General features: G+C 48.2%; 1 protein-coding gene and 1 pseudogene across 3 annotated transcripts in view; one reads left to right on the plus strand and one right to left on the minus strand.

The window, feature by feature from the left end:
* Nucleotides 1-13,557, plus strand: part of CACNA1C (calcium voltage-gated channel subunit alpha1 C) — a 645,253-nt gene extending 631,696 nt beyond the window's left edge. For all 3 annotated transcript variants that reach the window (XM_035028541.1, XM_035028540.1, XM_035028539.1), the window contains 5 exons: nt 1,561-1,689; nt 4,765-4,871; nt 5,167-5,270; nt 7,197-7,532; nt 9,457-13,557. In XM_035028541.1, coding sequence (XP_034884432.1) covers nt 1,561-1,689; nt 4,765-4,871; nt 5,167-5,270; nt 7,197-7,532; nt 9,457-9,759 — 979 coding nt within the window. In that variant the 3' untranslated portion in view covers nt 9,760-13,557. The remainder of the gene's footprint in view (nt 1-1,560; nt 1,690-4,764; nt 4,872-5,166; nt 5,271-7,196; nt 7,533-9,456) is intronic.
* On the minus strand, nt 2,261-3,079 carry LOC118025408 (annotated as a pseudogene).
* Nucleotides 13,558-22,168: the final 8,611 nt, after the last annotated feature.

Below are 22,168 nucleotides of genomic sequence, written 5' to 3' on the forward strand. Positions count from 1 at the left end.
CGTGTGTGCTTGTGTTCGCTGTGTGGGTGTGTGGGCAGGTGCGTGGGTGCGTGTTCACTGTGAGTGTGGGCACATGTTCACTGTGTGGGCGTGTGTGTGCATGTGTTTGCTGTGTGTTTGCGCAGGTGTGTGGGTACATGTGTGCGCATGTTTGCTGTGTGTGTGTGTGTACGCGTGTTCGCTGTGTGGTTGTGTGGGCATGTGTGTGCATGTGTTCACTGTGTGGGTGTGTGGGCACGTGTTCACTGTGCGGGTGCGTGGGTGTGTGTGTGCACGTGTTCACTGTGGGTGTGTGTGTGCATGTGTTCACTGTGTGGCTGAGTGGGCACGTGTGTGCGCATGCTCGCTGGGTGGGTGTGTAGGCAAGTGTGTGGGTGAGTGTGTGCGCGTGTTCACTGTGTGTGTGTGCGCGTGTTTGCAGTGTGGGCGTCTGTGTGCATGTGTTTGCTGTGTGGGTGTGCTACGTGTGTGGGCATGGGTGGGCACGTGTTCGCTGTGTGGGTGTGTGGGCGCATGTGGATGAGTGTGTGGGCGTGTGTGCGCGCATTGGCTGAGTGTGTGGGCACGTGTTCGCTGTGTGGGTGTGTGGGCGGGTGTTTGGGCGCGTGTGTTCGCTGTGTGGGTGTGTGGGCGGGAGTGTGGGCGTGTGTGTGCGTGTGTTCACTGTGGGTGTGTGGGCGTGTGTTCGTTGTGTGAGTGTATGGGCGGGTGTGTGGGCGCGTGTGTGCATGTGTTCACTGTGTGAGTGTGTGGGCGGGTGTGTGTATGGGTGTGTGGGCACGTGTGTGCGTGTGTTCACTGTGTGGGTGTGTGGGCGTGTGTTCCTTGTGTGAGTGTGTGAGCTGGTGTGTGGGCACGTGTGTGCGTGTGTTCGCTGTGTGGGTGTGAGGGCGCATGTGGGCACGTGTTTGCTGTGTGGGCGTGTGTGTGTGTGTTCGCTGTGGGTGTGTGGGCGCATGTTCGCTTTGTGTGTGGTTGGGTGTGTGGGCGCATGTGGGCGTGTGCTCGCTGTGGGGGCGCCTGTGTGTGCATGCTTGCTGTGTGAGTGGGCACGTGTGTGCTCGTGTTCGCTGTGTGGATATGTGGGCGGGTGTGTGGGCGCATATGTGTGTGTGTTCGCTGTGTGGGTGTGTGGGCGCATGTTCGCTGTGTGAGTGTGTGGGTGCGTGTGGGCGTGTGTGTGTGCATGTTCGCTGTGTGGGTGAGTGGGCGCCTGTGGGCGCATGTTTGCTGTGTGGGCGCGTGTGTGTGCGTGTTCACAGTGGGTGTGTGGGCAGGTGTGTGGGCGCGTGCTCGCTGTGTGGGCGCCTGCATGTTTGCTGTGTGGGTGTGTGGGTGCGTGTGGGCGCGTGTTCACTGTGTGGGCGCGTGTGTGCGCTTGTTCACTGTGTGGATGAGTGGACGCGTGTTCACTGTGTGGATGTGTGGGCAGGTGTGTGGGTGCGTGTGTGTGCGTGTTCGCTGTGTGGTTGCGTGGGCGCGTGTGTGTGACGCCTCACCTGTGAGGGAACGGTGGGGGTAGCAGTTTCTGACTTCACTTCTCCCTCTTGGACCCTTCAGGTGCCACTCCCGGGAGAGCCAGATAGCCATGGTGTGTCAGGAGGAGGTCTCTCAGGCTGAGCCCTATGACGTGCGGATGAGCGAAGACACCGAGTACTGCAGCGAGCCCAGCCTGATCTCCACAGAGATGTGAGTGCTGCTGCCTCGGCCCCGGGCCAGCCATATGTAGGACAGGGTCTGGGGGTGAAGGGCAGCTCCCTGGAATCCCTCCTCTGGGCAGGACTTGGGGAAGGGGGGTCCCATGTCAGAAGAACACCTGCAAAGCATCTGTCACCTCATGCGGGAGATGGATGTATGCCCCCGCCCACACCCACACACACATACGCACACGTACACACATACACATCACTGTCCCTGGTTAGCTTGGCCTTTCCTCGTGATACGGTGCTTTCAGGAAGGCTTCAAAACATTCATAAACTTTTTTTTACTGAAACCAACTGTCATAAATATATTTTATAGTGAGACTCAGCACACACACACACACACACACACATTGGCAAATAAATGTTCATGAAACTACTTATAATAAAGCCACCCAGCAGAGGGCACTGTTGGCAAACAGTGGCTGAGGTTTTTGTCAGTGCTGGAATTTTTTAAGAGGTTTTTTAATATAACTACAAGTCTAGACCCGTTAGAAGGTTGTGACATTTACTTAATTATGATCATCACTTTCTTTTATATTAATGTCTTATTGAAAAAGGTACATGAAAACCACCTACGTACACAGCCCCAGATGAACATAACAAACAAGTCTCCTCACACCTTCTTTCGTCTTACAAAAGCTTGACTTCTCTGGAGTCTTGTCTTGCCCATTCCAGCCACAGTGTCCCAGTTAACTTGGTTCCTTTTCCTGCAGTCTCAAAATAAAATCAAACTCCTCTTGGGTCAGGGGCTGAATGGAGAGTATCTGGCAAGTGGAGAGAGCCCTATTTTTTAAGGGGCCTCCAGTGGCTTTGTGAGCTTGGAGATGGGTTTTGAGCTCAGGCACCAGGGTCATGAAACACTTCATCTGAACAAACTGTACATCGACCTTGGACCATTTGGGGTTGTCTTCTTTGCTGGATGGGTCATAATGGGGATTATTTTTCTCAAACTGTGTGTGGTCTGGGGACGCCTACCTCACAAGCTTCACAGATCCTGCGATGCCTGGTTCTTCACAGTTGCTCTGGTAGAAGGCTCCTTTCTCCCGCTTCAGGGCCCCAGGGAAGTTCTGGGGCTGGGAGTTGTGAAGGCCATCCCAGCATGCTGTCTGCTTGGGCTGTGCTTTACAATCCCCAGGGCTGAACTGCACCTCTACACCTTTGTCTAGTTGGCTTTCTGGCTCTGACATCACCAGCCAGTAACTGCTTAGATTCTTCCTACCATTTTTAGAGGCTGAAACTTTTTGAGGGCTGGAGTTATCCCCTTGAGCTGATGCCCCCGCTGGTTTCTTAGTCTTGGTACGTCTTCTTACGAGGTCCTTACTGTCCGGCCCAGCAGGCTCAGCAGCCCCAGCCAGCTCCTTCCGCCGGCTAAGCATGGTTTCCCTCCAGGGGCTGAAGAGCAGAGGATTCTGAAATCAACCGAGACATATGAGAGGCAATTCTGCATCTGCCCCCAGAAAACACCCCCCAGGTGCCAGAAGGCCAGGCCATGATCAGCACTTTAAAAGAAAGAACAGCATAATACAGAATAGCATAGGTTAGAATAAGACAATAGATAATAGTGTATCCAATGTCACAGAGGTATTATTTAGTGAAATATTTGTTTAATTGCCAATACATATATCTGTGTACTGAGTCTCATAAAATGTATTTATGACTGTGGGTTGCATTCAAAAAGTTCAAGGTGCATTGTTTTAGAAGCTTTGCTAAAAGCACTTTATAATAAGGAAGGACCAGCTCCTCAGCCTTTTGATTTTTAGAGACTGCAAATTTTTACATGGCCACATACCCTAGAAATCAGGAAAAGCATATGCTTCAATCCATTTTGGCTCTGGTGCTTGGTGCATCCAGGCACTCTGCTAGATCATGAATAAACCGGCCTCGGCACTCAAGGATATTTTTCAAACCAGTTAAGATCTCAGAAGAGGGAGATAACATGGAGATTTTCACTCACAGAGTAGTACAAGCAATGAAAGGGACAGACATTCAGAGGAGGTTGAGGTCAAGGTGACCATAACAGGCTCCTGGCACAAGATCAAATAGAAGCTGGGTCTTCAAGAGTGGGTACAATTTGGATAAGAAGAAAATACAATAGGGAAAGCTTACCAAGTTGAAAATGAGAAGAAAGGTTTGGAGGTTTTTTGGTCAGAAATTTTCCTGCACATGTACCAAGGATCAAAGCCAGTATGCTAGGAGCAGGGATGGCCACACATTCTCTGCCCTCAAAGCATGTGGAGTTACACCAGGGACAGAGTCAGTGGTCTCATCTGTAAAGTGAAGGGGTTAGAAAGCACCTGTCTTCTTGGCTGGCAGGCTACTCCCCCTGGGGATTGTGAAATCAATTTAGTGGATTGCAACTGACATTGTTTAGTGACATAGAAAAGACTGAAGTAGAATAGAAACCACCAGAGGGCAATGCATGCAAAAAAGGTAAATATGGTTCAAGAAGTTGAGTTCGATTAGGTGTGTATATAAATGGGACAATGTACAGTCTATTTCTCATTGTGAGTCCCCATCCAAAAGGCCTAGCAGCCAGGCCCCTTACAGCTATTCACTGACTGGCTGACTGGAGATTTGTCCGTAGGCAGCTGCTTATGTGGCTTGATGATGAAGGGTGGGCAGGCCAGGGAGAAATTAGGGAGAGGGGGAGAAGTTTGGGCTGAAGTCGGGAGTGGTCAGGGTAACTAGCATCCACATATGTAAACAGAGGAGCCTAGGCTGTTCCTGGAAAGAATCTTGTGGGCCTAACATTTTTTGCCAACTTTCTCACCAACTTTGACTCAAGAGTGCTTCTACTGCCGAAAATCAGAAATGCGAGGCTTCTGAGCAGACAGGCTGTGGGTGAGGAGCCGGGAACATCCGTGATGTGGGAGAACCAGGCTGAGCCTGGCTGGGGGGGGGGCGAGCTCCTGTCGCCCGCTCCCCGAACCTTTACCAAAGCACAAAGCAGGGGTTCCCTTTACTAAGGAAAAAAGCAAACTGCCTTCAGGGGGTGGCAGCTCTCCGTATGGGGTGGCGCTTCCCAGCTCGCAGAATAAGCACTAGGAGTTCTCTGTTCCAGGCTCTCCTATCAGGACGATGAAAATCGGCAATTAACACCACCTGAGGAGGACAAGAGAGGTGTCCAGCAATCTCCAAAGAGGGGTTTCCTCCGCTCTGCCTCACTAGGTAAATACTCACCTCTCTCTCTCTTCAGATGTGGCGGGTCAGGCACTCGAGTGACTGGCTCAGACAGCCCCACGCAGGGGCTGGGCAGATTCCCGGAGCAATGAGACGGGATTCCAAGGCCAGGGCTTGCAGGGCTGGGATTTGGCCACATGCTACGTGTTATGAGAGGCAAACGGTAGGGAGGTGTTGACTCCGGGGCCACTCACACGGCTCCTTGCACCCTCCATGGTCTGAGGCTCACAGACCTGGGTCCCTTTTTCCTGTGCTGATCACAGTTCTTTGGCTGGCTTTGCAGGTCGAAGGGCCTCCTTCCACCTGGAATGTCTGAAGCGACAGAAGAATCAAGGGGGAGACGTCTCTCAGAAGACAGTTCTGCCCTTGCATCTGGTTCATCATCAGGTAGCCCAGACTTTAGGAGGCATCACTGGCCAGCACCCCGCAGGCTACACAACCCCCGTGCTTATGGCAAATCCCAAGACCCTACTCAGTCCTCCTGTCTTGGACCACTGATAGCTCTAGCCCCTGGCCCTAACAGCCCCACATGAGGGGGCTCGTCCATGCAAGTGAGAACCTTAACAAGGTCTGTCGTTTCCCTGGGGGGGGTGGAGGAACACCTAGGAAATACTGGCGAACAGGAGCTCCTCACATGGTTCAGAAGGATCGGCAGCTCCAGTATTCTGCCTGACCTTCTTCCTACAATGGCACAGATGTTCCCTCCACAGACATCGGCTTACACCACAGAGCACTCAGGCAGGCGTAATCATACCTAGAGTTGCAAGATACCTGGAGATCTAGCTGCACACAAACCCATCCCCCGAAATATAGAAATGATTAAAGAATCTGCCAGCAACATGATCAGGAGTAGAGACTGATGTCCAAGGAGAACAGGTTCAGAAGATTCGATAATTGAAATATCTCTTGGCATGGCTGACTCCAGCTGAGCCAGTGAAATCCAAGACACAGTATCCAACATGTTCTCAGTATCTTAGAACTAATGGAAGCCTCAAAGAATCAAAGGCCAGTCCCTTACCTCTAGGCAAATTAGAGCCCAAATTTCCCAAACTTTTTTCCTCTCTAAGTATATACTCCCTCACCACAAGCCTATGCATTAAATGGGGGTTTTTTTAATACCCAAGGGCACTCATCTGCCAATCAAAGCTTATAATGTGCTTAAGATGGCCAGTGTGGCTCAGCTAAGTTGATATTATTTCAGCTCACAGTACTCACCGTTTTGCTTAGCCTGTGTGGCATTGCCAGCATACAGATGATTTCCATGGGGCTTTCTGGAGTATTGAGCATAGCCTTACACTTCCCTCAGATCTCCAGGGAACCAGTGACCCCAGGCTGGGGACTGTCCAGAGCTATGGGCAGAAGAGACTAGCAGGCTGACTGGGGGCAAGCGGACACTGTGTGTGCTATTTTTAAAGATTTCTAGAAGTCCATTTCACCCATGTGTTCTTACCATGCTACGGGAAAGAACCTATTCTTTATTTACACTTGCCCCTCCATGCCTTCCCACTGCCCTCCCAAACCCTGCTGCAGCGTTCCCTTCCCTCTGCCTCCTGGCTGGACTCTCCCACTGCACAGTGCCACTCTCCGTGGACACCAGCTCAGAGCAGGTCCTTGTGGTACTGACACGAGTGTCAGGCCCCAGCCTCAGGATTCTCAAGCATAATGGGGGCCAGAAGACACAACATGTAAAGAGTTTAATCACAATACAGTGTAAGATTTGAACAACCGTAAAAAAAAATTTAAATTAAAAAAACAAAAAACAGAAGATTTGAACAACAGTTCAGAGAAGACCTGAGCTAAGGATCAGCAGGACATGATTCATGGCCTGATTAACTGTAAAAATTAAAACCAAGTACTGGTTCTGTCTAGATCTTTGTGGTGCACAGTATACTTCTTCACAGGCTTTATTTCACTTGGACCTCATGTCAACCCCACAAGATAGGGAGATAGAGGGCATTAGTGTCCTGGTTTTACAGATGATGAGGGCAGCATTCTTTCTAGACTACTGATGAGAAAACCAAAAGCCAGAGGATTCTCAGCTGCCGGCGATAGGGCCAGTGATAAGAAGGGGATGCTCTTGATTCCACTCCGTCACAGCTTTCTGAACTTAGAGGAGAAAGCGAGCCCTTCAGACTGGCACGATCACAAAATCTATCTTAGGGTGGCAGAAGCTAACCCAGGGTCTCGATGAGGTCGGAGCCAGAGGGCTGACAGGCGTGGGCCCCGGGTGGGTGGGACTAGCTGGGAGCAGGAGCTGCTGAGAACGCAGAGGTCCGTCTCTCCCAGTAACTCGAGCTCCTTGTGTGTCCACAGGCATTGGCAGTGGCTGGCCTGAGCCCCCTCCTGCAGAGAAGCCATTCCCCCAGCACGTCCCCCAGGCCGTGCGCCACCCCCCCAGCCACACCGGGCAGCCGAGGCTGGCCCCCACAGCCGATCCCCACCCTGAGGCTGGAGGGCGCCGAGTCCAGTGAGAAACTCAACAGCAGCTTCCCGTCCATCCACTGCAGCTCCTGGTCAGGGGAGCCCACGCCCTGCGCTGGGGGCAGCAGCGCCATCCGGAGAGCCCGGCCGGTGTCCCTCACTGTGCCCAGCCAGGCTGGGGCCCGGGGCAGGCAGTTCCACGGCAGTGCCAGCAGTCTGGTGGAAGCGGTAAGTGACCCTGGGCTGCACGGCACGCTGGGGAGGGAAAGGCCGAGGGCAGCTCAGGGACTTCGCATGAGGAACTGAGACGGGAGTCCCTGGTCCTTTCCCAAGTAGAATGGATGTCAAGTCTCTTGGCCAGAAAGACCCGCACCCCCAGGGAGGAGGGCATGGTGTGCAGAGAACTGTGATCACACAAGACGCTAGAGGCTTCTGCTTGGGCAGGGCCTGCCACGGAGGGAGAAAGGACTGAGTGGCATATCCCTGCCGCAGGCCAGAGAACGCCCCCCAGGGCCCGGGGCTCACGGTACAGCCAGAGGGGAGCTCTGACTACGCCAGATGCAGGGGTGAGCCTGGGCTGTGTTTGCACACATAGAAAGTCAGGATCTGTGGAACTCGAGCCTGGGGTGCATTAGAATAACCTGGGGAGCTTTGGAAACCTAGGACACAGAAAATGGGTATTTTTTAAAGCCTTGCGATGATCCTAATGCACAGCCAGGGTTGAGAATCACTATTCTAGAACAAGAGTGCTTCCAGGTCCTCTATCCTCTGCCCTGGCCAGAGCATCTAGTGTGACCCTGGCACCACATTTTAGGGGACTTTGACAAACTGGAACAAGCCCAAAGGGACACGGCAAGGGATTGGTGAGGTCCCTAGAAGCAATCTCATATGAGCACTGGTCAAGGGAGTTAGGGAAGCAAACCAAGAAAGGGGGTGGCTTAGGAGGCCACAAGGGGCATCTCCAACTGTAAGGTCCCTCATGTCCTGGGCAGGGGGTCTCGAGTGCAGGACTGGAGCGACAGATCAAACTGACAGGCAGGCAGATTTCAGGTTACATGAGGAAGACCTTTCCAACAGAGCTTTCCCAAAATGAGGAGGGCTTTCCTATAAAGGAGTGAGCCCGCCATCGCTGGACATATGCAAGCAGAGACAACACCCATCCGGTCATCAGGCTGTCGTGCAAGAGGTGGAGAGTTAAACCAGATGACTTCTAAGGTCCCTCCTAGCTCCAAAACCCCTGTTCTTCACTTGGCCTTGGTTATCCCTCATTCAGTTGACAAATCCCAATTGAGTGCCGACCATGTGCAGGCACTGTTCTAGGTGTGGGGATACAGCCGAGAGACAGTTTCTGCTCTCAGGAGCCCATGACGTGGTGAGGAGAGACAGACCGTAAATAAGCATGGATGTAGCATGTCCCACAGGGTGGGAGCTCTGAAGAAAACTTAAGCAGGACAGGAAATAAAGAGTGATGGGAGCAGGGCAAACGGACCTGGGAGAAAGGCATTCAGGCTTCACTATTAATCCCCTGTCCTTGGCTCAGCAGCTGGTTTCCCCGAAGCCGGTTGCTAAAGCAGCCGCTAGGAAGGAGGGAGCAGCCCTAGGACCGCCTGCTGGCCCTTTGGAGCTGGGGCGGAGGCAGGTGCAGACCTGGCGTTTTGCACGCATCCTACGCCAGGATCCTCACCCCCACGAAGGCAGCCAGCCAGCAGTGGGCAAGGGGCACAAGTTTAACAGTTTCCCCAAAGAGAGTGAAGGTTTCTGGGCAAGAATAATAGGGGGGCATCTAGGGGTGCCAGGGAGGAGAAAAGACAGGGCAGGCTGGGTTCTGCCTGAGCCGCGGTACAGCAGCACGCCGCGGCCCCTCTGCGAGCCAAGTCTTCAGGTGTTCGACAACAGTTGCTGAGTATCCTAGCCAAAACAGCTCTCCTCCAGCCTACACATCCCTGACGCCTTTGGGCAATGCTCCGGGTCAGCTCCTTTCCTGGGAGCACCCCTCCCTCCACACCCGCGCGCACACACACACACACACACACACTCACTTCCCGAAGTCACCAGGCCCAGGCCCCTTGCTCCAGCCCTAAAGGGAAGAGTTGACCTCCAGGAATAATGTTCCTCTTTGGTTCTTCTTCATGGCCCTCCCTCCCCACTTCAGGTCTTGATTTCAGAAGGACTGGGGCAGTTTGCTCAAGATCCCAAGTTTATCGAGGTCACAACCCAGGAGCTGGCTGATGCCTGTGACATGACCATAGAGGAGATGGAGAACGCCGCCGACAACATCCTCAGTGGGGGCACCCAGCAGAGCCCCAACGGCACCCTACTACCTTTTGTTAACTGCAGGGACCCGGGGCAGGACAGAGCGGGGGGCCAAGAGGGCGAGAGCTGCACCACGGCTCGGGCGTGTCGGAGGAGCGAGGAGGAGCGCCAGGACAGCAGAGCCCACACCGGCAGCCTGTAGTCGCTAGGGCTGGGGAGACGCTGGGTTTTTTATTTGTTTCAATGTTCCTAATGGGTTCGTTTCAGAAGTGCCTCACTGTTCTCGTGACCTGGAGTTAACCGGAACAGCGTCTTCATTCATTTCGTTGGGACAAGACACAGAGTTGGGTGGTGTGCAGAATCCGTTTTCCGGGGGGAAGGAAGGCAGCAACCCCAGTTTGTGTTGTGTCCACAGAGGTAGAGTGGTGAGGAGGAGTGGAAGAATCAGGGAGGGAGAGCAAGAGAAGAGATGCCTGCCCTCACCTCCGGGCATGAAAGAGAACCTCAGCTTCCTGCGGTAGCCCTCACCAAAAGGACCCTATGTCAAACGGGTGTCTTTCAACTTTGCTTGTAAAAAAAAAAAAAATCATTTTGCACATATTCTGTATGAGCCTCACTGTCTCCATAGAGCCGGGGCCCTGTGGATTTGCAGAAGGAAGCAGGGGTGTGACTGCAGCGAGGACCCAGCCCCGTCCCAGAGAGGGACGTGGTGCAGCCCGAGGCAGCAGGAGCTCGGGAGCAGAAGGGAGCGGAGGGCGAGGGCTGTGTGCGGCCCCCAAGGCCCAGGCTCCCCGCCGCGCCCCGCCCGTCTGCATCAGGACCAGCGTCCCTGCACGGGCCCACCGAGCTCCAGCCCAGCGGCTGGGCCTGCATCGGGGCGACGGGGCACTGGCACCGCCTGCCAGGGAAGGGGCAGCCGGCCCTTGACAAGACGAGGTGGTGCTGAGCTTCTTGTTGAGCGCTCTTTTGTTTTAGGGTTTGACATTTTTCTTGATAGCATGTTGCAGTTTTCGGGGTTTTTTTTGGTTTCTGTTTTATTTTAATTTTGTTTTCCCAGGGGGAGGGGAGGAAGAAGTGTTTACAAAGCTTTGTACACCCACCTTACTGTTTTCACTTTTGCAAATGTAAATCGGGTTTGGTTTTACTGTATTATTTAAACGGTTGTGGTTTTCTTTTTCTATGGTAGGTTCAATAGAGCCGCCGTAGGCAAGTTTTACCAGCCATTGTGTATGCGCAATAATTTGTTATAATTTCCGTAGGTAGTAACAAAAATTTTTTTGGTTTGGTTTTATAATTTAAAGGTAATGCACTTGATACGGTCTTGCACATATGGGTGATTGAGTTGGGTTCTTTTTAATGCGAGGTGTATTTGTGGGTGCCAGAGAAAGGAAGATTGGATGAGCGAGTCTCTGCGAGTATGTGTGTGTTCTCTGTGTGTGTGTGTGTGTGTGTGTGTGTGGTGGGCTGTCTGGGCATCTGTCGTCCATGTGTATGTACACCCACACAGTGCGCCCGTGCGTGAATGAGTGTGTAGCTCCCCCTTTCTGGTCTAACTGTGGGGAGATCTGAATCTGGGGCCATTTGAAAGCAAAAACAAACCACTGTCTCTGCTTCTGAAATGGGAATCAGTAACTCTTTGCATTTCCTGTCCCACAAGATATGCAAAAACAATGCAATAATATTCATTTTAAAAATATAATTGTGAGTTGTGTTGGCATTAAAACTGTATTAAAAAAAAAACGCAGAGAAATTTAAGGGAAAAACTCAAGAAGGCGTTTTGCTTCGATATATTCCGTGTAATGTTTTATTGCATTGATAATGTTTCTGTTGAAGAAACTGTTATACTTGAATTCAGGTCAGTTTCAGTATTTTACAAATATTTTTTTAAAACTGAATTGCAATTGTGCCAAGCGAATATAATGAATTGAATTAAGTTTGTTTTTGAATTCCCTTCTTGTATATTTTGCTGCATGTAAGTAAATCATTTTGTATTTGGAGTGTGACAAGCTTTACCCTTGAACTCTGAAGTGCTTTTCTATATGTGGTTGGGGGAAAGGGAACGAATATTCTTTTAATTTGTACAATGAGCAAAGGTATCACCAGTGTAAATCATTATTCTGCGATCCACCAACAGGTTTGGACTTTACTGTTTTGCATATCTTGTGTTCGCTTCCGTTTCCCTCCATTTTTCCAAAACTATCTGATAAGTATACTTGTACTACATCTTGCTTTGAGAGACCAGGACATGTCTTAGTCCTGTGTTCACTCTACCCATTCTGCTCCAGTTCTCTGATTTGGACTTTGTCTAGGGGCAGTCCTGCACCAGAAGCATCAGCATCCCCTACGGAAGAGGTGGCTGGCTTTTCTGTTCACTTCCACAAACTTTCCTCAGTGGTCTCCTCAGGAAAGCGTACGCTGACTGAGAGGCTGGAGCTAGAGTCGGGCTGCCTGGAGGCCAGGGAATCCTCCCTCTGGCAACTGCTCTACCCAAATTCAGACAGCAGGGCCCAGAGAACAGCAACCAGGTAAAATCTTTGCCCATCCAAAAGTCAGCTCTGTCTTACTTCATCTTTTCCTCACTCGGGAGCAGGATTTCCTCCAGACCTACCCTAGTGTGTGTGGCAGCCATGGAGGGGACCAGGACCAGGCAGGACACGTCAGGAGGTCACAGTGATAGTGGAACCGGAGACTCTGTGGGAGCGTCTCTTATGCGCAGTTTCGTCTGCCTAGAGCATCATCCTGTTTCCTTCAAATAGATTTCAACAATGACGGTTGAAAAGGAGGTGATTTGGGGAAAACAGGACCCAAACATCCAGGATTTACCCAGTGAATGTCTTCCAGTCCCAGTGCGCTCTCAGCCCTTATGTGAGCAACCTAGAAATTAAAGTCGGGGAAAGTCAATTCCCCAGTGAAGACGAGTCTCACTTTCAAGGACTGATCCATGAAAAAGTGGAGAAACGTGCCGGATACTCCCAGGTTAACTTACAGTCTAGAAGCAGAAGGGTTTCTTCCTGTTTCTCCAAGCCCAACCCATCCAAATTTTTTTGGCTCCTTTTCAGTGCCATGAAGCCCTTCTAGAAATTATGGTTAGGTGTCGTCCTTTGTCTGGTTTCCCAAGATAGCTACCATTGTGCTGCTAAGATACTAGTTATGGTGGAGAGGGGAGCCCTTTTGGATTGATATCTGGTTTTTGCTGTATATTTGGTCCCTGGATAGAAATTTAGAATCTTAATTGACCACACACACATACACAAACACACACCCACGCCCAACACACACACTCACTCAACCTTCATGCTGCTTTCTTTTTTCCTTTTGGACTTGTCTTCTGCATCACCAAATCCCGCTGGCCAGTGGCATGGGCTACAGGCTGGCCTCATGCCAACTCCCCCTAGAGCCCTGCCTAAGTGTGGCCCCTGGCCCTTCACCACTCACACCTACAGGGTCCCTTCTTCTTTCTAGTCAGCTCTGTCAGAAGACTGGCTAGGCTTGCACCCTGCAAGGACAATGGCAGCAGTGACAAGAGCACCTGGCGCTGTGCTGCTGGGAAGGAAAGGAGTTTCAGATGGGAGTTCCCTGTGTAGGGCAATGGGTCTTTCTGGCCTGACCTCCCTCATGATCGACTGGTATAGGACTGACATAGGACACCTGTCATCATGCAGACTGGTAAAATCAATCATGAAATCATGCACCTCCTCCGCAGTGTATTAAGTGATGTCTACCCTCCACCTAGAGCAGAACTGTGCCCATGACCATTAAATCTTCTGAGAACCCTTGAGTGGCAGCAGAAAGCTGTCAATAGCTGAGGACCAACGGGACTTGAAGAAGTGCCGTGTAAGTTCTGGGGGTTGGTAAACGATATTTATTTGTCCTCTGAATGGCCCAGACTCTTGTATTTCCACACTTTAGCTTTTTAATAATTAGGCATGTGCATGGCTATATTAAGCAGAGAGATTTTCAGTTATCTCCTTTCTGCCTGTTTCTAGAAGTTTCTTTTTGGTCTTGAGGCAAAAAGAGGAGAATGTTTTCCTAGATTTTGGCTTGTTCCATGAATTTTTCTCTGTTCTGCTTCAGAGGCTATTATAGTCCCCCACCCCCCACCCTCTAACTTTGACTGGGAGGTCCAAGGACAAAGGAACAAGGCTTCCTTACTCTGTCTTGATCCTGTGACCCTGCCAAACCTCAGGGGCTTGTCTGGAGCGAAGCTATCAGTTTCTCACAGACATTTTCCTTCCTGATCATTCAGCTATAGATAATAAGGCAACCTCAGGAGAAGGATACCTTTCAATGCCTGAGAAATAAGAACACCCTGAAAATGAGGAGTTTGGAAGTCATCAGAAGGGTTTCATCATTCTTAAAGGTCAAGACATGTAACAAGAAGCTAGTTTAGGCATACAGAATAACCCTGGTAGTCATGTTTTTAGCCTCATCAACCATAATTATACATGTTGCTAAGGAAGATGATGGCATCTCCATCCTGAGGGACCTAGAAAAGATGAAATATCATTGTCTAAGAGTTAGAAGCTGTTTAGCAAAGAGGCCAGAAAAAGGCAATCTGGTTTCAAGAGGACCCACTTAAGACCCAATTTAGTAAAACACTTGCTGGTAAGAGTGCAGGCCAGTTCCATTTTTTTAAAGACACAGCTCTGGTTGGGGGAAAGTGTTGGCACAGAGAGAACTGGAGGGAAAATGCAGGCAAAGCAAAGGGCATGTCTTGACTCTTTATGCTCTGTTCCTATTTTCTGGAAAGAAGTGTCCAGTTAATCCACGCAATGGCCAGTACAGGGGAGAGGATCATGCCTCAAGGATCAACTTTGGAAAAAGTGAAGAATAAAATTGCAATCATTGTTTTACCAGACAATTCAACCTATCTGGCTAGATGTGGGGTATCTGCCACCCTGTCTTTCCTCTTTGCTGGTGTCCCTCCCCTCATACTAGCTGGCATGCCACCTAAAACTGGCTCCTGTTGGGCAGAAGGCATGAAGGGAAGCCTAATGTCACTCACAGTGAAGCTCTTAGTCACCACATCCAGATTCCCCATCAGCTCCCTCTGAGGAGACACAAGGAAAAGAGACAAGGGACTAAAGTGTCTTACAGCAGTCAGGGATGGGGTTTTTTCCCCTTCCCCAAGCCTTTCTCTCTATTCCAGCCTCCTGCTCAGCCCTCCCTTTTCCTTCCTCCCCCCAGTCTAGTCAGAAGAACAGAGAGTTGAAAGGAATCCAATGTGCAGATTCTTAAACAGTTTCTTTGTGAAGCTAGTTCTGGTTTTAACTTTTTTTTTTACTTCAAAACAATGAAACCTTGCTTTGTGAAGCCAGATACCAATGTAACAGGCGGTTTCTGCCAGACTCCCACATGGTTGGGAGACACTTGAACACCACACATACACACTTTCATCTTCATGCACACACGCATGCACACACGGGCGTGCACACATACACACACACACAAAAACACACTTCCTTAAGGGACAGGGGCTGGTGCTGGGGTTGAGCTCTGCACAAATGATATTGTCCTCCCAGAGGGCTGAGCACTGTATAGAGAAACATGGAGAGCGAAGCAGAGTAACTTCCTTAGTAGAAATAGTGCCATCTGACCCTATTATTACTGTGAACTAAATATTATTTATCTACATTAAGAAATACAATTACTTCTACAGTCAGATTTTTCCCTCATATGATTTTCAGAGGCTTGCTCCGGAGAAGATGCAGCAGTAAAGACTCTTCAGCTTGCTGGTATACTACAAAAGCCTTTTGATCGGTCTCTGAAAGGGAAATAGAGATTGCCAGCAGGATATATTGAGCTGAGTTGAACAAATCAACTCAATACTGAAAGTAGAGTCAGAGTTGGGACTTCCACAGAAATCCCCTCAGTCTCTACTGAATTAAGGAAGACAAGACAAAACTAGATAATTAAACAAAAGCTTGAAATGTTACATGACCAGAGTCAAATATTCTCCCTTCAGATCACATGCTGGCCTCTTCACGGCTGTACTCTCTTTTGGGGGGCATCCCATGCACCCCACTTTCCAGAATCTACTCTGATTTGGTAAGATTCCTAGAAAGGGCAGCATGACATTTAATCTACCATTAATCAGTCATTTACCACAAATTTGCCATCTAAAAATCACTCATGTACCTCATACATAAGAAAATGTTTCACCTAGGTCATTATCAAAGAAGTCTCTTGGTGGAAGAGGTTGTAAGTTTTAAGGAAGGGTAATTTCTATGTGAAGAAATACAGAAATGGACAGAGTGATTCCTTTTCAGTTTGAGCCTGGAGAACTCCTGTTCTGATGTTCATGGAGCCTTCGAGGGTACAAGCAGAGGGATGAGGAAGATGAGAGTGAGCGGGCACCAGCCTCGGCAGTGAGTCACTGCCAAAGCTTGCTGAGGGCTGCAGGTCGCCCACACTGCATGAAGTCTCTCCTGAGCCTGCAACTGGGAGGGGAACGAGAAGGCTCCCTTCTATAGAGTCACAGGAAGAACAAAAGAGGACAGGTCACAGCATCCTGTTCCAAGTCCCCTCCCCCTAAAATTTCCCAACATGGAGAAACAACATCAAGGCTTAAAAGAAAAAGACAAGTCTTGGGAAGGAGGGTCGACAATTGTAAACAAACAACCCTGTGCAAAGAGCTCCTTCATAAGGTAACTCCAGTGACCCAAATGCTATGGGCACTTTTCTGCTTGCACACATCACACCACCCATGCATCGAGCTCCATCCCATTCCCCCAAATTTATAATCCATCTCTTAGTTTCTCAACTAGATTAGGCACCACCCCATAGCCACTTCCTGTCCTGCCCAGAACATGTGCTGTTCTCCCAGAGCCTCGTGGGAATAGAGTCTAGGACCAAATAGGCTGTGGCTATCAAAGGCATAAACAAATCTGGACAAGTGGTGGGTTCCCAGCCTGTGACACACTAGAATGTCTATTACTCTCATAATCTGCTTGTTTTATTTTAATACCCTAGAGCTGCCAAGCAGAACTTGGGTCCATGTCAGAGGCTCCAGAATAGCCCCTCCTCCCTCCTCTCCTCATGTCCTCCTGCTCAGGCCCATCCTCATGCCCCCAAACCAGTCTGTATCACGCTTGCTCTCAGCACAACACAGAAAGATGAACAGTCCTCCATCGTCATCCCCCCACCTGTCACCACTCCCACACCTTCTCCTCCAGGCTCCACGACTTCACGGTCTTACTGTTGTAAATACGTTGTACAGTTTGTAATCATCAAATAATCCCGTTGTCAAAGGCCTCGCCTGCTGCGCCTTCTCAACCTCGAGAAAGGCCAAGGAATCTAGAAGGGGTAACCTTTCGAGAAGAGCTTCAGGGTCATCTCTGTGTGAGACGCTATGTATATTCCTGTAAGATTGCATTTTTATCTAAGGAATGATGTTATTTAAAAAAACAAAAAACAAAAAACAAAAAACAAGAATTGCAAATAAATTTCTTAACAATGTCTACACTGGTTTAATCGTATTTTCCCTCTTCCACATCCCTCCTCTTCTCCTGTTAGCTAGAGGTTACAAAAATACACTGAACTGCCAAATTACCCTCTCAGATCCTCCAAAGGAGGGGGGAGGCTGGGAAAAACATGTGAGATCTGAATCCAGTGATAATCTCTAACCTTATTTCAGCAATTTATCCAACTTTTCCTTCCAATGAAAAGGTTAACAGGAAAATGGTCAAAAGTTGACAAGGAGATAGAAGGAATTGAATGGATAATCCACAAAATAGAAGAGCAGTAACGCCCCCCACCCAAGTATTTGGAAAGGCACAAAATTGTTTTTGAATAAATGAAGGAAAGAAGGGGGAGGCAAAAAGAAGGAGGGAAGGGGAGATAAGATTATGTATATTAAAGTAATTTAAAGACTAAAAATGCAAGGTTCTCTTTTTTGTTTTGTTTTATTATTAAACTGGCTCTGACAAAGCTTCCAGAATAATTCCCTGTGTAAAAATAATTTGTCCCAGAAATCCATGTGTCTTAGTTGAACACAATTATAACAAGAGAAACCCTCCCACCCTCTCCCCTTGGATGATCAAGTCCATTTTAGGAATTATAGGACATCAGACAACCTCCCTGCTTCTCCAGAGGCTCCCTCCTCCCTACCCCCCCCCCAACCCTGAGCTCTGGAGTCTAAGGTTGTATGAGAAGAACAGAGGAGTGGAAAGGCTGGAGAGAGTAGCTACTGGAGCAGGTTGGGAGGGCACTCCTCCAGGACCTGCACAAAAGGTTGCAACACATCAGCGGATCCAGTCACAATGAGAGTGCCAAAGTTTGCAAATGATACCTTTAACCAGCTAGAACAGATTCAGGATTTACCCTATAATGAAATTACCCTCCCTTGCATTTTGTATGTTTTGGAGTAAATGGGAGTAAAAGGAGGGGAAAGATAGCCCATGGCAGAAATTAAACATAGCCATAGGAGCATGTCACCATCCCTTCTGCTTTATAACTTGGTGTCAGCTGTTTGGGTCTGGCCTGGCCTGCAAACCTTTTTCCTACATCAGGTCTGCTTCTGCCCATTTCTTCCTTTCTCCCCCAAAGGAAGATGTGGTTATTGATCTCATCATTCAGAGTACTAGGTATTAATTGGGCCACAACTGCTAATGGGCAGGATTACTACATGATAAAAAAATCAGTATCCATCCATGACACTCTGACTTGTACTTTAATTTTCCAGCCTCCATAGAGTAAGCAGATATAAGTATTCTTTCTATAAATCTCTACCTCTTTATTATCTTTCTCTCTCTTTGTTTCCATATGGCTTGCCAGGTAAGTGAGCTCAGCAGTCTCTCAATCTCTTGCTCTTCACAGCATATATGGATATACTAGCCCAAGAATTAGGCTGTAGAAACTTGGGGGAGGGGGCGCAGAAGACCCTGAACTGACCATGAACCAAAATGATGGGCTTCAATCCAGCCTTCGTAGAGTGCTATGTTGTATGTGATTAGACATTATTCCAGCTAATAATAGAATAACACTCATTTTCTAATTGGCTACAATCACATGTATATAGTTTCCTGGGGAACCCCACAGGGGAGAGACAGGGCAGAACTTGGCACTCTTGAACATTTGAAATCCCCCTTCAAATGGGTTGACCATTTAGCCCATGTATTTCAGCGATGCCCCACTGAGGTTCCATGTGACACAATTTTGGAATCAGAAAATAGGGTTAATATATTTGTATGTAATTGTGTGGCATGGTTCCTTATATTCAATAAAGCCTTCTCCTCTCACAACTGACACATGCAATTCTAGCATTAGTGTCTCCTCCCTTTAACTTAGGGAATTATTATCAAAGCATAGTTTCTGAACCAACCAGCAGAATCACCTGGGATGCTTGATTAAAACACAGATTCTTGTTTTACCCCCAAACTTGGCCTTACCCCAAAGCTATCAGATCAGGTACTTGGAGGTTGGTGCCCATCAATATGCATTTTAGCAAGCTCTCCAAGTTGTTCTTATTTAGACCAAACATTGCGAACCACTGGTATCCAACTGATTTCTATTAAAACGCAAGGTCCCTGGGAGAGGAAACTTTTTAAGATTCTTTCACTCCATTACATCCCAGAGGAAACCAAAGGTCTGAGGGTATAAGTAAAAGACTTGCGAGCAGGTTTTGATGGGAAATGCGAGCAATGGTTGTCAGCCCTGAGGAGAGAGAACAGAGAAGGGTAGAGAAAGTATGAGAAAATGTGCAAGAGCGTAATGGTTTAGGTAAAAGAGCCAGAGGCATCATGAGGCAAGCTTCTATTTCACCTACCTAGGAATCCGTATTTGGCTAGGGAAGCAATGAAGTCAGATAAAGCAGGTGATCTGGCCTCTGTTTGAAGGTCCAGTGAGAAATGAAGGATGGCTTGACCTCCTGCACATGGCTGTCATCTTAAACATCTTTTTAGGAAACTGGAAAGACTTCTTCTGAAAACTCCTTTGAGGGTATGGTCATCCTCAAAGTCAATCTATTGTCAATGGGACTCTCCCCAAGTCCTCTCAGAGCATCTTAAGTTAGAGGAATGCCAGCACTCTACATCAGGAATTAGACTAATGGGCTGGGACCTGATAGTATGAAAGAAGGGCAAGGAAGAGAAGACTCTTGGGTGTTAGGGGAGAAGGTCTTGGGGAATTGCCTGTACTTCAGGCATTCTCCAAGCATAGCAATGAGTGGCAGTCACCTCTAGAAATTCTGCCTAACAATCTTGAAGTGTCAGGCTTGTTTTCAGGAAAGGAGAGAATTTGAGATATGTCAGATCTAGGGTGGCCATATAGCATGTTATCTAAAACTAGGACTTTTGAGAATAAAGGGGTCTGGCCCCTCAGTTGTCCCAGTCCAACAAAGACATTTGGTCACCCTGGTTAGAACCCAGGAGAGAGTATAGCCTAGAGAAGATAGAGTGTGGATTAGCTGGCACTTGGTAGACTGAGCCTTCTTTATTGCCATTCTTGCACCTAAAGTCAAATATCCACAAACTGACCTTTTTTAATAAATCAGATTACATCACATCACTGCTCTCAACTGTCCAATGCTTTCTCATCACACTTGGAATAAAATCCAAAGTCTTTACCATGATCTATAAAGCCTAAAACGGCTGACCTCATCTACCTCTCTGCTTCTCAGACCTCATTTCCCACCATTGTCTCTGTCCCACTCACTCACTTCCAGTATACTGACCTGCTTGTTGTCCATTAAACACACAAAATTTATTCATCCCTTTGCCAGTTATCAACTTATTGCCTCTCAGCACTAAACCCATGCTTTTTACCCTGCTCTGTGATACTGGAGCTCAACCTTATAAACATTTCTCCTTTGCCAGCTGGCGCAATGTCAGTACAGTTTTTGTCAATAAAGGGCACTGAAAGGACATGGTAAGGCCATTGCAAAATAAAGGGATTTCCTTTCACAATTTAGTGTGCTATTTTTAGGCACATAGACAGTGGAGCAGTATGTGGGAGGCTTGGTACTGGTCATCTCAGTAGCCCTTACAGACCGGCTCCAGCCTGCTAATGCTCTCCAGCAAGTTTCTCCACCATCCAACAGGCCATGTTTATGGACCAGTTGTGGCCCGTGCCCTCTGGCAAGTTTCCTTAGCACTGGCATGCTGTGTGATCCTATAGCAGCCATGCCTCTCCAAGTAGGTCTGAATCAGCCTTGAAGTGAGTGATGGGGAGAGCTCTTCTAAGTTCTTTGTTCTTTCCTAAATTACTCTCCCTCAGCCCTAGAAATAGTAGCTTTTATAAGCTATAATTCTTTATATTAAATTTTTCCTACTCAAATTACTGGTGTGGGGTCTGTCTTCTGATTGGACCCTGATAGAGAATTGATATTGGAATGGTCTGGGGAGACAGACTCTCAGAGACAAGATTTGAGAATGAGTTGGGTCATGTGTTTGCATCTGAGGGCAGCGCTGAGTTCCTTGCCAGTGGGAAACCAGGTGCTAGTTATCCATGACATAGAGTGACATCCCAGTTAATTAAATTATCACCCGTGATGAAGTGTTAATTAAAGTGAATGCCTTGGGAACCCAAGTGGCTGCTGCACTTACTGTTAATAGTAATGACAAGCACTGTGGTGTGGAACTGACTTTCCTGAGTATACTGCAGCACTTATGGGAAGAAAAAAACAAGCTCAGGATCATAATCTGAGAGTCACAGAGCTTCCAAGGGCAGTCCTAATATAATATTTTATTTCGTGTAACCAATATTGAACACAAATTTAACTGTGCAAGTGGCTGAATTACAACAGCAGTTGAATTCACAGCCTTTATAAGATTCTTATGTGAAAGTTAGAACATTGAGAAATAATGAGACCTTGAAACTTAGAATGGAGAGATCTGATAGGATGCAAGGGGAGTTGAGATTCTAAAATCTCCAAGTCACTCTGAGCCTCCCTTTGCAATAGAAGCAGATCAGTACTATAACGACTAGCCTTCCTTTGCTGGAAAACTCTATGATAACTTCATCCGGGGCAGATGTCTTGAAAGAGATGCTTATTCTCCTCAAGATGCACTATCATCACTTCTAGTTGCTACTAGACCTACAACTTGGATCAAATCTCAGCATGTTTCAGGGACTCAGACACACAGTATGACCCAGGAGGAAGTGGCTTATACTCTAAATGAATTACAAGACTTGTCTAATATATATGTTGGCAGAAACCTGGGGAATGTGTGTGGGGGTGGATTCTAAGGGAGTTAGAGCATGGAGAGTGGAATATAACTATGTCAGACCAAATTAATTTATATGGCACACTTACTAGAGATTCCAGATCTTGTACTATAAATTAGGCAGCTAGAAGAGGCTCTGACATCTTATTAGGTGGTCAACTGACTCTTGGACTCAGTAGTGTCCTTTGCTTAATGAGAGTGAGATGCCATAGTTTCCATGATCTGATATGGAGGAAGGAACCTGAAGGCTTAGGAAGATAGGAATGTTGATGTGTATTTATCATGTGCAACATGCATACGCATCCCCTCAACCATATCCCCTGAGAAGTCTCAGAAGTCCCTCCCTTCACTAAGATTTTGAGAAATAAATTAGTGAAGGACCACTTACATCCTTTCAAACTCTGTAATTACCCTCATTTGTAGACTAGATATGGCCATAGGGGATGC

This window comes from Mirounga leonina, unplaced genomic scaffold (genome assembly GCF_011800145.1).
Source record: "Mirounga leonina isolate KUSES-001 unplaced genomic scaffold, KU_Mleo_1.0 Mir_201, whole genome shotgun sequence".
Taxonomy (NCBI): domain Eukaryota; kingdom Metazoa; phylum Chordata; class Mammalia; order Carnivora; family Phocidae; genus Mirounga; species Mirounga leonina.